The 16469-nt window shown below is 39.7% G+C and overlaps 1 protein-coding gene across 4 annotated transcripts in view; it reads left to right on the forward strand.

Moving 5' to 3' along the window:
* The first annotated feature begins 3123 nt into the window (after positions 1–3123).
* TTC8 (tetratricopeptide repeat domain 8) overlaps positions 3124–16469 on the forward strand; it is a 52237-nt gene continuing 38891 nt past the window's right edge. The window contains exons 1-2 of one of the 4 annotated variants that reach the window (XM_032405754.1): positions 3124–3303; positions 14940–14969. In XM_032405754.1, the coding sequence (XP_032261645.1) occupies positions 3190–3303; positions 14940–14969 (144 nt within the window). In that variant the 5' untranslated portion in view covers positions 3124–3189. The remainder of the gene's footprint in view (positions 3304–14939; positions 14970–16469) is intronic. The other 3 variants (XM_032405751.1, XM_032405755.1, XM_032405752.1) reach the window with 3 other exon arrangements.

Here is a 16469-nt window from a genome sequence, read left to right on the forward strand (position 1 = left end):
TCTATAGTTAACATTTCTTATGAGTTTCATCCATCCCGTTTGTTTTCCTTGTCCTTTAATGCAGAATCAAAAATTCTTAAAGAACGCAGCAAACACACATCATATTATAGATGAAGCACATACGTGCGGCACAGGACTACTATACCACTTGCCCAAGATCCCCACATTTAATGTCTGGGAGAGTCAGGAGTTCAAATATAGGAAATGCCGCTCCACAGCCCACTTCTTAACCAGCAACCTATATTGATTCCTAATTTGCCTGAGAAAACACAGCTAGTAAGTCTGACCTCAAATCCAATGCTCTTTCCGCTAAGTACCCTTGGGGCTGGAGGCCCCTTTTTTTAATCTCTGTGTTTTCACCAAGCATAGGGCCTACGCAAATACTTGTTGACCAAGAGAAGATCCCATTTTAACTTTGCTTTTCTTTTGGGTTAAGTTTAAATGGCCCGAATAATACCCGTTTAAGGTTGAAGAAAATTTAAACTTTGGCGTTTAAAGTTACATTATCTTTGGCATTTGACTTTAAACCGAATTAACCTAAAGAGATACCTAGTTGCTGGAGAGCAAAAGATAAGGATCCATGAACTGAGATCTAGCTCTGATTGTGAAACTGACCCTTTCAAAGGGATTAAGGTATCTCTCTGCTTCATTTTCTTCAGTACGAAAATGGCTCTAGTAATTCCTATCTACCGCTTTCACTAGGAACTGTTACATTTGCTATTCTTCCCGTTAGTTGCATGCCATTTAAAAAAATGGCTTCTGCATTATGGATTAGAAATTATAAAAAATGTAATAAAGTCTATCTATACATTCATACAATTGATTAACATATTTACATGATTAAAAAATAACAAATGTTTATAACCTTTTAAAGGCACAGTTTATGCTACATTTGGACATGTTTCACATCCAGCAGTTTGCTAAGTAATCCACAATTTTCCTCATCCATTTGACTTCTCTAAAAGAAAAACAAATAGCAGACTTTTGAAAGAAGCTAAGATGAATTATTAAGGCCCTAAAATATTTTTAATGCCTCTTTTTAAATTCCATACTTATTTATATATTTATGTATTTATGTATGTATGTATTTATGTATGTATGTATTTATTTATTTATTTTCCCACTTACAAAAACCTCATTCCTGTGTAGGAAGTTGGCAATAATCTCAATATATGCAAGACCATGTAGAACTCAACATGGTGTTCAACACTGGCTGCTATTAGGATCGACTGGGAAACTTAAAAAAAAAAATACTGATGCTTTAGCTCTATATCAAACCATTTATTTATTTATTTAACATCAAACCATTTAAATCAGAATCTCTAAGGATGGAAATCGGGCATCTGTTTTTAAAAGATTTCCAGACATTCTACAAAATACTTGACCAGTACTCTTCAAAACTGTCAAGTTTATTATAAACAAGGTCTGAGAAACTGTCACAGACCAGAAGAAGGAAGGGAGACATAATAACTAAATGAAATAACATATCTAAAGTAGGATCCTGGAATGGAAAAAGGATATCAGGGAAAACCTACTGAAATCCAAATAAACTGTGGAGTTAATAGCAGTGTGCCAATATTGGTTCCTTTGTTGTGATTTTATGTACCATAGTAATATAAAATGTTAACAATGTTAACAATAGGGGAACTCTAAAATAAAAAATTTATTTTAAAAATCTAATATGGAGCTGGAGTTGAGAATTACTTATATAGCATCTGCTTATACTGTATCAGAAAACAAAAAGTCCCTTTGAAATATTGAGCTCAAGTGCAATTGGCAGCATGTGTGGTCCTAAAACCTGACTCCCAGAAACAAGAGTCTGCTTAAATACATTTCTAGAGGCACTTTGAGGGAAACAAAAATGGACTAATTACAATAAACATAACTATTTGCTTCTGAGATGCAAAAATTCAAGAAAGACTGCTTAGTAAAGGAGAAAAAAAACCACCCTCAACCCATTTCTCAGGTTAGAAAGGTAGTTTTATTTTGATATCTATGAAAGATATAAGTATCTGGCTTAAATATAATGTCTGCATTATGGTACCCTAGTAGTTTGAGAAAATTGTGAGTGATTTATCTTTGCTAAGAGTTGTTGTTTCTTATCTATAAAGGAGATTTAGACCTGACCAGAAAGTTCTTCAGTATTAAGTTAATTTTTCCTCTCTTGCCTCTCCCGCTGTGGTAGGAAGGAGGCAAGGAAAAAAGATCTGCTAGTCCTCCATAATGAAGTCTACCTGGATTTAGCCCGGTCACACTTCTTTTTTTCATAACCATTAAAGATATTTGTCATCTGTGTAAATCTCTAGAGGGAAGTCAGAATTGTGTCTAAAGAAATCATTCTGCACAAGTAAGCATTTGACAAACAGCAATTGTTTGGAGATGGCGTTTCAAAAAGCTCCCTTTTAATTTTTTGTGTTGCATTATTTTGTTTGCAAAAACGTCACCAATTTGTAATCCAGAATCTGCATGCATCGTTGAATAAACGGTATTAACAGCCTGTAGTCACCCAGATCACAGTCCAGCTCCCTAAATTCATGAGACTTCAGGTAAATAATTTCTCTCCTCTGAGCCGATCTGTTTCTCACCTGTAAAATGCGTCGGTTGGACTAAGCCGTATTCAATGCCCCCTTCTATTCGAACACAGATTTTTTTGAGGACTTGAAACAAACTAGGTCTTTGGGTTCTGGTGGGCAGTATGGTATTGAAGAAACTATTCTCATGCTTGTGTTTCTAGAGTCTGAACGGTAAATGACAGGAGCAAGGATGCGTACACGGGAAGAGTAGGACAGTGACCCGTATGAGGGTCAACTCCTGAGAATCTTAGATTCGCTAAGTAAGCAGAGCGTTCGGCTGCTAGGCAACCGCTCCTCCTTTGCGAGAGTGGAGGACCCCAGTCGGAGGTGTCTAAGTCACTACCTCTTAATTTAGCCATGGTGCCTTCTTCTCGAAATTAATGAAATATGTATCCTTTAAAAGCACACCCTTTTTGCAATCAAGGTTTGACAAGCCTTGTAGCTGAGTTCTGCTCGTGCTGGGTTTTCTTTTTCCTGTTCTCAGGCGCGATGCGGGCACCTCTCAGGCAAGGCCCTTGCCGCCGAGCGTTGCCCGGCAGAGCTGGACGCCTCCCGCTCCCCGACCCCGCCCTCCCTGGCCCGGGCCCCGGTCGTTCGTGGGCCGCGCTCCGCCGCCATGGGCTCGGAGATGGAGCCGCTGCTCCTGGCCTGGAGCTATTTTAGGCGCAGGAAGTTCCAGCTCTGCGCAGATCTGTGCACGCAGATGCTGGAGAAGTCCCCTTATGACCAGGTACCAGCCGGACCCCGTCAGCCCTGTGGATCCCAGCGAGAGGCAGAGGACACTGGGGGTGCCGGGTGGGGGCTCCAGGGAGGAAGGCCCAGGGCCAAGTTGACCGTGTGGTCAGCACAGGCATCTGGAACGAGACCCCCTAGGGCCGTGGCCGGCTCGTCCCTGTCGGCGGCGTCCCCGAGTCCCCGCGGGACCCTCGAGTGCTGTGTCTTGGCCGCCCCCTCCTCAAACTTCAGCAGCTCCTTTCCTTTACGGGTCCCTTAAAGGAACACTTAAAAAGTCACCGAATTTTACTTGGGTGCAGAACTTTGATAATTCATTTATACTTGCATATGGATGGACTCGGAAGCTCGCTGCGTGTGCGTTATTAATTTCTAAAACAATGATGTATAAACAAAAATCTGTAACTTCTCATCTCTTGTTGAAATAGCTAGTTTTGTTTTTTGTTTTTGATCAAACGTTGTGATCTCTCCACTTCATCTTTTTTTTTTTTTTAAAGATTTTATTTATTTGACAGAGAGAGACACAGCGAGAGAGGGAACACAAGCAGGGGGAGTGGGAGAGGGAGAAGCAGGCTTCCCGCAGAGCAGGGAGCCCGATGTGGGGCTCGATGTGGGGCTCGATGTGGGGCTCGATCCCAGGATCCTGGGATCATGACCTGAGCCGAAGGCAGACGCTTAACGGCTGAGCCACCCAGGCGCCCCTCTCCACTTCATCTTAAGATTGTTGTCCCAAGAGTGAAGGAGGCTTTGATTCTGGGACATGAGTGCATTTTGAGGCAAATAATACAAGTTAGAGAAATGCGAATCTAGGAGGGGAAGAGATACATTTACTATTAGGAGTGGGGAATGGGGGAAAAAAAGACCCCCTAAAGGAATGATGACAATGGTTTTAAGAAAACTTAAACTTTTACTGTACTACAATAGTAAGATGAATTAAGATATTAAAGAGAGAGAATGGTCATATACTCCCGTGGTAGGTAGTTCCTGGAAGAGGCAAAAAGGAGAAAAAAGAATAAGAGCAGAGCTGTGGCAGTTTGTCAGTGCTTCTAGTAAAAACTGGTTCTCCAGCTTTTCCTCTAGTGGTGTTGCCTCGGAGATGTTAGGAAAAAGGGGCAATTGAGGGGAGTTACATAAGTGGAGGCATATGTGTGAAGACTGTTACTAGGCTCTGCCTTAGTTCCCAGCAAGGGGATGGAGGATAACCTGTTGAGGTGAACGTTTTGACTTTCAGATAGAACAATCCACGTTAGTGGGAATACTAAGCTAGATTCTTTTTTTGTGTTAGTTCATGTTAGTTAATAGGACTGCGTTTTTGTTGGAGAAGCTTTTTTTTTTTTTTTAATTTAAGATTTATTTCAGAGAGAGAAAGTGAGAACATGCAGGGGGGTTGGGGTGGTGCAGACAGAATCCTCAAGCCGACTTCCTGATGAGCGGGAGCCTGATGCCTGGCTGGGTCCCAGGACCCTGACCATGACCCCAGCAGAAATCAAGAGTTGGTGCTTAACCGACTGAGCCACCCAGCTGCCCCAGGAAGCATTTTTCTAAGTGTTTCTTGCCACAGTAGTCCCACAGATGCTGCTCAAACCCCCCCCCAAAAAAATTCCACAATCAAATATGTCTGGGAACGTTACAAAATCTTGACCCCTTTACATTTGTACAACAAAAGTTTGTTAAAACTCTATGTGATGTACCAGACATTGTTCTAGGCACAATGGTTTGCAATGTACATGCTGTACAATGTAAAGTACAATGTAAAGTACATGCTATTTCTGTTTTTCCATCGATTTAGGGCAGTTTCCATTCTGTGTTCCACACAGCAATAGTCCCAAGAACTGTTGTTCAGTGAAAGGAAGTTTCCTCATTCAATGCATTTGGGAACTGTATATTCCCTACTGAGAGATTCAAGATTCATACTAAAGGCCCTGGGTTCTGAAGAAAAGAAACTTAATTTTGCCTAATTTTGATTAATACAATAGTTCTGAAACTTATTTTTGGTAGTGGGCAAGGGTCAGATATCTTCATTGTTATCATACTAGGGAGACATAGTCTCCTGGGGAAACACTGTTATAGGCAAAGCAGTACTATTTTTATTAATGGTTAAGATCCTATAATCTTGGGGCACCTGGGTGGCTCAGTAGGTTAAGCGTCTGCCTTCGGCTCAGGTCATGATCCCAGGATCCTGGGATCAGCCCCACTCGGGCTCCCTGCTCAGCGGGAAGCCTGCTTCTCCCTCTCCCTCTGCCTGCTGCTCCCCCTGCTTGTGCTCTCTCGCCCTTTCTCTCTCAAATAAATAAAAAAATCTTTAAATAAAAAGATCCTATAATCTTAGTAACATAATCATAGTGCATTCAGTACAGTACTGTGCCTGTGAATCCAGATTTAGTTTGTGCTAGGCACTGTGATCAGAATTTTATATGTGTTCAATTAAATGACCTTTTGTTGAGTGCTTATTACTTGCCAGGCATGAGTTGTGTGAATTATATGGATTTCAATGCTTAGAATAACGTTGCAAAGTAGGTGACAAAAATAATAGCTAACATTTATTATTTACTCTGTGTCAGGCTTGGTTCAGAGGGTTTTATAAGTCATCTCATTTAATCCTCAGCCATCTTAGGAAGTTGGTACTATTTCCCCCATTTTACAGATTGAGTACACTGGGGCACAAGGTGAAGTAATTTGTCTCAAATTACAAAGCTGGTACACCCATTCTCTTTATCTATATTATGCTGCCTCTTTGGCCCTTACGTAGCCAGATTTTTCAAAATGGTGTGTTTCTCAACTTTTCTCAGTACATTTTCCCATCTACTGTGCCTTTTTCCAGATTTTAGCTAAATGGTAAAGAATTTTGACATATTTGTGTACTTGTATTAAAGGCTCTGGAAAGTCCTGAAGGAAGGAAACCTAACCAATTTTGATTGAGACAGTATTCTGAAACTTACGTGATCTCTGGTGCCTTTTTTGGAGGCAGAGGGACAGATCTCTCCCTTATTATCTTGGAGAGATCATTTTGGAAAGTGCAGGGCAAAGCAGCAGTGTTTTCATTAATGGTTTAGATGGGGCTGTAGAGATCTTCTTGCTCCTTTTTATCTAGGAAGAGTAAGATAAACAGATTAAGGACTTTGTCTACAACTCCTGAATTAGCAGCTAAATAAGGTAAGGGCTTGGGTCTTTTTATTTGGTTTCTTGTACAGCTATCATTAGGCCTTATGGGCCCTCTTGGCAGATTAAAGACTTGTTACAAGGTATGTTTGGCGGAACTGTGATTTTGATAATGATAATGAAGAAAAAGACACAGGTTTATATAGGGAAATATTGCTGTTGGCATTGGTTAACCATTTGACATGGTTAAGATCATCAGGGTAGTAGGTCTTGTTAGGTCCTGGCCTATTCTATTGGCTTATTTGTTGTGGATTTCAAAGAATAGTCTATAATGTGATACATAGTTAATGTCTAATACCACAGACATTAAAAAATCTTATTCTTTGTTAGTATTTTCTTGTTATGAGCAGGGGTTGATAAGTTTAGCTCCTACAAATATCAGAGTAGGCCTAGGAGAATCAGTACCAAATCTAGAAGAAATTTATGATATTCTTTTCCTTTCTAATCCTTTTTATTTGTTTTGCTGAGGTAGTTAAGTAGGAACTATATATATTGCCAGAATAATGCAGTATTTTGTCAGGAATAGAAGTTTAACTTGAGTTACCTTACCAAACTGGGCTTTTGATAGCTGGATAGGGCTGCTGAAAAGTTTATAGGGTTCATTCATGTTAGTTATTTTTTAAAATTTTTTATTTATTTATTTGACAGAGAGAGAGCACAAGCAGGGGGAGCAGCAGGCAGAGGGAGAGGGAGAAGCAGGCTCCCCGCTGAGCAGGAAGTGGATGCAGGGCTCGATCCCAGGACCCTGGGATCATGACCTGAGCTGAAGGCAGACGCTTAACCGACTGAGCCACCCAGGTGCCCCTTATGTTAGTTATTTTTTGACTCAACCTTTAAACACTATGCTTTTCCACTGTGTGCTTTTCTTTTTTAAGTAATTATTTTTAATTTTTTAGTATGAGTATAGTTGGCACACAACGTTACATTAGTTTCAGGTGTACAACATAGTGATTCAACTTCTCTATACTATGCTGTGCTCACCCCAAGTGTAGCTACCATCTGTCACCATACCGTGTTATTACAATATCACTGACCATATTCCCTATGCTGTACCTTTTATTCCCATGACTTATTTATTTCATAACTAGAAGCCTGTATCTGGCACTCCCTGTCACCCATTTTGCCCACTCCCTGCACCCCTTCCCTCTGGCAACCATCAGTTTATTCTCTTTATTTGAGTCTGTTTCTGTTTTCTGTTTGTTTGTTTTGTTTTAAATGAAATCATATGGTATTTGTCTTTTTCTGACTTGTTTTACTTAGCATCGTATCCTCTAGGGTCCATCCATGTTGTTGCAAATGGCAAGATCTCATTCTTTTTTATGGCTGTGTAATATTCCATTGTACATATATACCACATCTTCTTTATCCATGGATATGGTTGGTTCTATATCATGGGAATTGTTTTTTTTTATAATTTTATTTTTTTTAGAAGATTTTATTTATTTATTTGACAGAAAGAGAGACAGGGAGAGAGGGAACACAAGCAGGGGGAGTGGGAGAGGGAGAAGCACTGGCTTCACGCTGAGCAGGGAGCCCGATGCGGGGCTCAATCCCAGGACCCTGGGATCATGACCTGAGCCAAAGGCTGACGCTTAACCGACTGAACCACCCAGGTGCCCCTATATCATGGGAATTGTAAATAATGCTGCCGGAAACATCAGGGGTGCAAATATCTTTTCAAATTAGTGTTTTCGTTTTCTTGGGTAAATACCCAGAAGTGGAATTACTGGATCATATAGTATTTCTATTTTTAATTTTCTGAGGAACCTCTATACTGTTTTCCACAGTGGCTGTTCCAACTTACATTCCCACCAACAGTGCATGAGAGTTCCTTCACTGTGTGCTTTTCTTATCACAAATTTGTGTATTTTGTACCCATATGTTATTTCATTTTGGAAATATTTCCTGGTATGATCCCCCCCGGTATGTAGAAATCTTCCCTTTTTCTTATTTAATTAAAACATTTAAAAATATTTATGTTGGAGTGATGATACAACTAATGAAGAGCCTTAGGAAGCTTAAGAAGTTTCCTTTGATTAAAAACTTGAAAATTCTCTTTCCTTTCCTTACAACATGAATCCAGGATGGCGTATCTGCCTGGCTATGGCACAGAGACTGGTACACAGGGGCTCTCATTAAGTATCTGCCGAATGAGTGTATTGATTGTATTAGTGTTTATGTGTGTGTGTGTGTGTGTGTGTGTTTTAAAGATTTTATTGTTAAGTAATCTCACACCCAATGCGGGGCTCGAACCTACAACCCCGAGATTAAGAGTTACATGCTCTTCTGACTGAGCCAGCCAGGCACCCCTATTGTGTTTTGATGGCATTATCCATGTGTACCACCTTCCCTCCTGTTTACAAAGATCATCTTAGTTGCCTGAGGACCTTTGTGTCCTTCCACCCCCATAGGTTCCTAAACATATATTTACCTTTTCAAATAAATGTAATTGCATTATGGACATTCTTAACTCATTTCTTGATTTGAGGGTCAGTTTTTTGTTTTTGTTTTTATTATTCCCACTACAAAATAGAAATGATAATTATGTGATGTGCTAGAGGTGCAAACTATCACCATAATGGTAGTCTTCTTACAATATATAAATATAGCAAGTGAACATGTTGTACACCTTATTATTTATTATTATTATTTTTAAAGATTTTATTGATTTATTTGAGAGAGAGAGAGAGCATGAGCGGGGGGGGGGGGGGGGGAGAGGGCAGAGGGAGACAGAGAAAGAAGCAGGGAGCCCGACGTGGGCTCGATCCCAGGACCCTGAGATCATGACCTGAGCCAAAGGCAGACGCCCAACCAACTGAACCACCCAGGCACCCCCACCTTATTGTTTTTTAATCAGTTAAGAAAATTCTTCCTAGATTCCTCCACGAGAGTGTTTCTGATAGTAGTTATCATCACTGGCATTTCTTATGATACTCTCATTGTTTCAGTGGAGGAAGTTAAATGATGGTGAGACTCCCAATCTATGAAAAGCTAACAGAAATGTGATCAGAGAAGAAGCAGATGGTCCTCAGCTCTGCAGTTAGCTGATTTATCTTCACATGCTCCTTTAGCCTCATGGGCTGTTTTTTTTGAGGCTTCTACATTTTAGAGTATTTTTTCCCCACTTTGAATTACCATTCCTGTGCCACCAAACTGATTTTAGAACAAATGAATTACTTTGAAGCACTGTCTGGACACACGGAAGAGCAAGGAAGTTAAAATATTTTTATGTGTGCCAAATGGATTCAGTTTTGCTCTCCCAAGACAAAAATAGCTTTTGTTTTGGATGTTATTTTTCACTTTTGGTTTTGCTTATTTTTGTCCCAGGTGAGGAGAACCTCTCTAAAGTGATTTGTTATTTGTTAATCTTTCTTTAAGCTGGTCCAGGGAGCTTCTCAACCCATTTTGGTTCTGATACATCAGGCTTTTAGGATAAGCCCACCTCTGAGACTATTCCTTTTACATTTATTTCTCCTTTAAGAGATACAATTTTGGTATACTATCATCAAAAATATTTAAGTTGTGCCTTGTACTTTCCATTAGGACATCTGGATTTTATTCAGTTCTGATTCTTGCCAAAGTCAGGGTAGTTAGGCTAGTCAGGGAGGTATACTATGGAATAGCATGTTTCCTTAGAGTAATACATTTTAATTTGGACACAAAAGGACTGAAGGATAGGTTGACTGTAATAACATGGTATTTGGTAATGGGGAAAGGTTCTTGAAGAAGATGGATTGTGAACTGTTTTTCCCAGGTGCAGAGTAGTGAGAAATAAGAAGGCAGGGTCTGTAAGCATGACTTTAAGGTTCTGATCTCTTGAGAAAAAAGAAAGAAAGATAACTGGTTAATTTATTGTAGCCTCCCTGCTTGATAAAATACAGTAAGAGCAAGAAATTCATAGAGAGGCATTGTCTTTTTTCAAAGTGTTCTTTAAATCGTGATTGAAAAAGTGGTTATAAGTTGTAAGATATAAAAGGGAGAAATGCAAAATGGTCTTCCTTCCACACAGCAATGTGACCTAGAGGGAATGCTTGCTGTTACAGCTCATGTCCATCATCCTGATTAGTTCCTTAATCTGATTACTGTTCTTTGTGTTCCATATGTCAGATGCGTGGCTTTAAAACCAGCCCCAGTTTTTTTTAGCTCCATTATAATTAAACAGTTCATAAAACATGCAGGTTTTTCAGGCAGTGAGGTTTTTAAAAGACAGTATGCTTTTATTATAGGGTAGATTTCTGATAGATTTTCAAATTATTAAAATCAGTGATTCTGGGAGTGGGAGTGTTGGCTGTATATCAGAATGGGAATTCACATTCTCCTCCCCAATCTCTGCTTATAATGAGAGATGTTACAGAGAGGAGGGGATTATTATTGTAAATGATTTGAAGATAGAGAAAAGGCTGAAAGCCACTGGCTTAGAGGAAAGACATGGAACCAGGGGTCCCCAGTGAGCTACATCTTAGCAGTTGATTGAGACAATGATCTGGTGCTCCAAGCCTAACAAAACAAAACAAAACCATCTTTCTGTATAATTATCTAATTTATTTCCTCTTTGGGGCCATGGAGACAGCCAAACTTAATCTTTTGATTCTTATACTCTGTGGAGCAGTTCATTTAATGAATTTGTATTCCCGCTGAATTATAGATTACATTCCTACTTGGCTACTTGGTCCCTAGATCTCCCTAAACCTTCTGACATCCATCCATTTCTCTGTTCTCTTACATTTTTTTTTTCCTTCTTGTTACTGTTAACTTCTGAATAATGTCTCAGTGGTTTCAGAGCAAAGCCGGGTCAGACTCATTAGCCAGAGTAAGTATTGGTGGCAATTAAGAAGTCACATTCAGAATTATCTAGAGATTTGATTCCCTGAAGTAATAGCAACAACCTAAGAGAGAGAGCCTTACCCTGGGGAGGAAGGAAGGAAGCAAACTGATGTGATGCTAATTAGTATTTGCTGGTTCTAGGCAGTGTCACTCCGCTCCCGTCCTCTCACTCACTCACTTTGAAGCAGAGTCAAAGGGAAGTCTTAATTTGATGTGCCACGACTGGGAGTTAGTTCTGAGTTCTGAGAGGGAAGTAATAGCGAGTTTGGTGCTTTTCTGTTCATTATAGGATTGTTTTTATAAAGAAATTCTATGTGACTGATACTTCTTATTGAAAGTGATAGCACCTTACTTTTCTTTAACTATGATAGCATATGTGAAAAGACTCTGAAAATTATGAAGTATTCTTAAAAATGCAAGGTTTTCTTTTTAAAACTATCCTATAGACACTATTGCTCCAATTTGAGAGGAGGACTAGTTTACAGAGGTTGTATGATTTGTTCAAGGTCATGCAGCTAAGTGACTCCCTGAGGATCAAGCCTAGCTCTTCTGACTCTAGGGCTAGGCCTGGTGCTTCCTTTTTTCTTTTTTTTTTTTTTTTAAAGATTTTATTTATTTATTTGGCAGAGAGTGAGAGAGCACAAGCAGGGGAAGCAGCAGGCAGAGGGAGAGGGAGAAGCAGGCTCCCTGCTGAACAGAGAGCCCGATGCGGGGCTCCATCCCAGGACCCTGGGATTATGACCTGAGCTGAAGGCAGCCGCTTAATGACTGAGCCACCCAGGCACCCCCCTTTTTTTTTTTAAGAGGGAGAGAGAGAGAGAAAGTTGTTGGGGGAGGGGGAGAGGGGAGAGGGGGAATCTTAAGCAAGCTTTAGCAGGCACTAGCATGGAGCCTGACACAGGGAGCCTGGCACGGGGCTTGATCTCACAACCCTGACCTGAGCCGAAATCAAGAGTTGGACACTTAACCAACTGAGCCACCCAGGCTCCCCTAGGTTCAAGTGTGTTGATACCCATGGAAATAATCTGCTAGACCAAATGAACCTAACTTGTGATTCCCTATTTGGGTGGATTAATTTAAATAACAGACTATAATTGAGAGACCCAAAGATGAAAGTCCCAGTGATTAAAAAAAAAAAAAAGTTTTGCCCTATCTTTAAATTAAAACATCCTGACTCTTCCTTCTTAGTCCTGCTACTCCTGATGGATCTCCAGTCCAGACCAGCCATACCCGGCCTTGGTCTCCCTCACCATATAGTAGCCAGCTTTCATGCCTTGCTATGATCTCACATACTCAGCCAAGTGCAGGCTCTTGACCCGGAGTGTCTGGGTTCAAACACTGCCTGTACACCTTGACCTCAGGGTTTCCTCATCTGTAAAACGGGGATAATAATATGCCTCAAAGGGTTGTTGTAAGCGTTAAGTTCAGTAAGTGATCACAAATGTTAGCTGCTATTTTCTCTATATAGCTAGAGATATTTGCAAGTAGGATTCTCTCATTGATATTTTTCTGAAAGGATTGTTGGTAATCTGGGAAGCATCTGTGAGGAAAATGTTCAGTGAAATTGATGATAAAGTGATGTTGAATATAGTTCATAGATCCCTGGCACTCAGTAATTTCCAGAATAATCTCTCCTTCCCTTTTCTCTGACTCCCTTATCTCCCATGTATTCCGTTTTTCCCCTCTCCCTCTAAGTCATCTATAACTGGCCCCTAATTTGAATATAGCATCTGATACATTGTATTGAAATTTATATAATTCTGTGCCTTCCTCATAGAATGTTTTAAGCACCTTGTGGGGTGCCAGGGATGTCCGGGGCATGTTGCGGAACTAACGTGTTCTCTGCCTCACTCCTGGTTCCAAGCCTTTCTCCTTCTTCCATCTAAGCAACTTCACCTGTCTCTCCACCTTCCCATCCTCTGGGCCTCTCATTGTCTTCTCTGACCTTCTCATTGCTTATCATTTCCCCACATGCTCTTTACCTGCATGGTAAATCACAAATGTGTTCCTGTGGGGCAGAACCACCACATGGAGCACAAAGACCTTTATCAGTGAACGGAACACTGAGGCTGAGCTGGCAGTTTGAGTTTGGGCCACTGGAAGCATCTTCTTGCCCTTGGCAGGATAACAGGCTTCCAGCTTTTACTTACGATTAGAGGCTTCTAGCTCTTATACCTGTTTTGTGTTCCTTTTCAAGTACTGTCTGGTCAACGTTTTTTTCCCTTTCTGTATGGAACTTATCTTGTACCTCTCCTACACTTTATGCTTCAATCCTGCCTTATTATGTCCAGCTCATTTTTTAATCTCCAAGATGCACTGGCAAGGAAGAGCTCTGGCTTCTTTGTGTGACCTTGAGCAAATTATATGACCTCTCTGAGCTGGTTTTCCTCATCTGTCAAATGGGTAAGAACACTGACTTGCATCCCTCCAGTGGTTGTCTCGAGACTCAAATGAGAGACATGTCTCATACAGACATGACTACAAATAGAGGAAAGAATAGACAGGTTATTTCTTCCGTCGTCTCATTGCCTGTATCGGTATGTTTAAGTATGGACTGTGGGTTCTAGGCAATCTGTACTTTTCCAGATCTTCCTTATACACACTGGAATTGAAAACCTCCAATTGCCATGTATTCTTAGCTGCTGTTTTGTGTTTGGTTCAGCTGCTTGCCAAATATTCTCTAAATCCCACCCTCTGAGGCCTTCACTTTTTCTAGCCTAGCTTAGCCTTTGCCTCTCATGTTCCTACTGTGTGTTGTGCTATCATTGTGCTGCTTATCATTGTATGGTGACCAGATGGCTTACACATTTCTTGTGCACATAATATATTCTTAAAAAAATATTTAGGGTATTCTTCTTGGGTTTTAGAGCTGTAGAAAGCAAGGCAAGGAAGGATTTTTTTTTCTTTCTCTGTTTTGTTTCTTAGTAGCTTCCCTAATAAAACATGCTGCCAATTAAGTGTTCAATGCAGGTTGCTAACCGTAGATATATAAATGTAGATGTTTTGTAAATAAATTTGTTACAAGTCTGACTTTTTCCTAGTGGATTTCTATTTAATTTGGACAGAAAAAAACGCTGAGCTTATTAGCACCTGACACTAATATATATGACATAGTCTATTTATAAACATTTCTCAGAGTACATTACAGTCAGAATTAATTTTTTATCTTCAGCCACTAATCCCATTATATATCTGTGGAGCAGAAAGGTTTATAGTATGTGGATTTTCTTCCTCCTCCCCAAGTGATTAAAGTCTGAATGTTTTAACCACCATGAACTTATTTTTGAGTATAAAGAAATGTTTCCTTGGTATACTTGTAAAATTATTTTAATTTCTGAGAGTTTGTGTCTTCATTAAACAAGTAGTTAAGATAACTTCTCTGTGCTTTAAATGAGGTTAGAGTAATTAGAATTTCCTACATGTAGAAAATCCAGCACTCTTCAGTGTATATTAGTTTTACACTAATACCAATATTAGTATTAGTATATCTCAAACTCTTGAAAGCAGTTGTGGAGAAAGATTAAAGTTAATATTTGGATTTTTATTGAATGAGTTTGAGTCCACCTACACATACCTAATTCGTCACTAAGACTTTTTATTGTAGAAACTGTATTTCTTAAAAATGTTTACTACCTTCTTAATGCTTTCCAGGAACCAGATCCTGAATTGCCAGTGTCTCAGGTAAAGGTTTAGCTGCAACCTTTAGTTTAGAGAATACTATAGTTCCAATTGCTTACTTGTTCCTGTAGATTAGAAAGCTTGCTGCATATCTATTAATGCCATTATAAAAGTAGCCATCTCTACCAGACATTCTGTACCTTTTTATGTAAAGTATTATATTTCCAATATTTTTATGTCTATGGATGAGTAGTCTTATGTTCTTAGGACTTGGAGCTTAAATAGAAATGACCAATATTGACCAGAGGATGAGAAAAATAGAGGAGGAGGCAAGGGGAACCAGGAGCTTAGAAAGGGAGCCAAGAAGTCAGCAGAGCCCCAAGTGTCCAAAAAGTCCGTGATGGATAGGACAATATGTTTTGAGTAAAGAGTGGGCTGACTCTGCTTGGGAAGGGCTTGGTTTTAGACAGTGGTGCCCGCCACCACGAGGAAGAAAGGAAGGGACACTGGCCAGATAGCCATGTCTACTAAACCATTGTGGTTAGAGATAGGAGGCGGCCACAGAGACCTGCTAACTGGATAAGACACAGTGAATGAGTCTGGAGGGAACCCAAGGAGAGGAGGTGAATCTTTTAACTCAAGAGGGTTTCCAGTAAGTCTGGGAATAAGGCAAAGGGATGAAAGTGCTACAAATCAGAGAGCTTAAATATTGCCAGGTGTTTGCCCTGTCACATAAGAGAGAATTGTAACAGTAGTTTTTAGGTAAATAAACAGTTTGGAACCTCATATGTGGTTCATATGAGTAATCATCCAACCTTTTAGAAGAAAGCAAGATACAAAGTACTCTGATAGAGGTCTGTGTGGCATTAAACAGGCACCGTAAATAGGTTAAAATGTAGCACTCTGTTCTTGAAAAGGATTTAAACATTGTCTACAATGTTCATAATCATGATTTCCAAATTGATAGATGGTACAAAGCTGTTTTTTGCATAATATATGTACAATTCGTTTGAGAAGGACCTAAATTATAAATAGAGTAAGTAATGTGCTTTTTGTTTTCAGTAATTTTGGAAGATTTTGTTAAAATTAAATTAAAACACCAGTAATTGCATTGTTGGTATGGTTTTAAAACTGTAAATGGTATTTGAAAGTTTCCATCCAGCGCAGGGACTTGATGAAGGATCTGTATTTAGTATTACTTTCCTGTTCTGTTACCGTAGACTGAATTATCCACTGGATAGTGATGTAAAAGAATAAAAAGGGAACAAGTCTGACAGGATTCTTTTGAGCTCATTATTTACACATTTTGCCTTCCTCCTTTGCACATTTTTACAATTTCAAAATAAATGAGGCTTTACAGTAACAATTTGACATTTTGTGTCTAAGTTTTCATTTTCATAGAGCAGGCAGAGTGTCACATGTTACTGATTCTTATGATGGCTCAATCAGGTTAGACAGGCTGTTCTTTGGAGGCCTTATTCTAATAATAACCTAACAAAATTGTTTCTTTTATGTCTTAAACTAGTGGCCTCAAATTCTGTCTTAAAAGGAACAGGACAATTT

The sequence above is a fragment of the Phoca vitulina genome, unplaced genomic scaffold (genome assembly GCF_004348235.1).
Source record: "Phoca vitulina isolate PV1807 unplaced genomic scaffold, GSC_HSeal_1.0 scaffold7, whole genome shotgun sequence".
Taxonomy (NCBI): domain Eukaryota; kingdom Metazoa; phylum Chordata; class Mammalia; order Carnivora; family Phocidae; genus Phoca; species Phoca vitulina.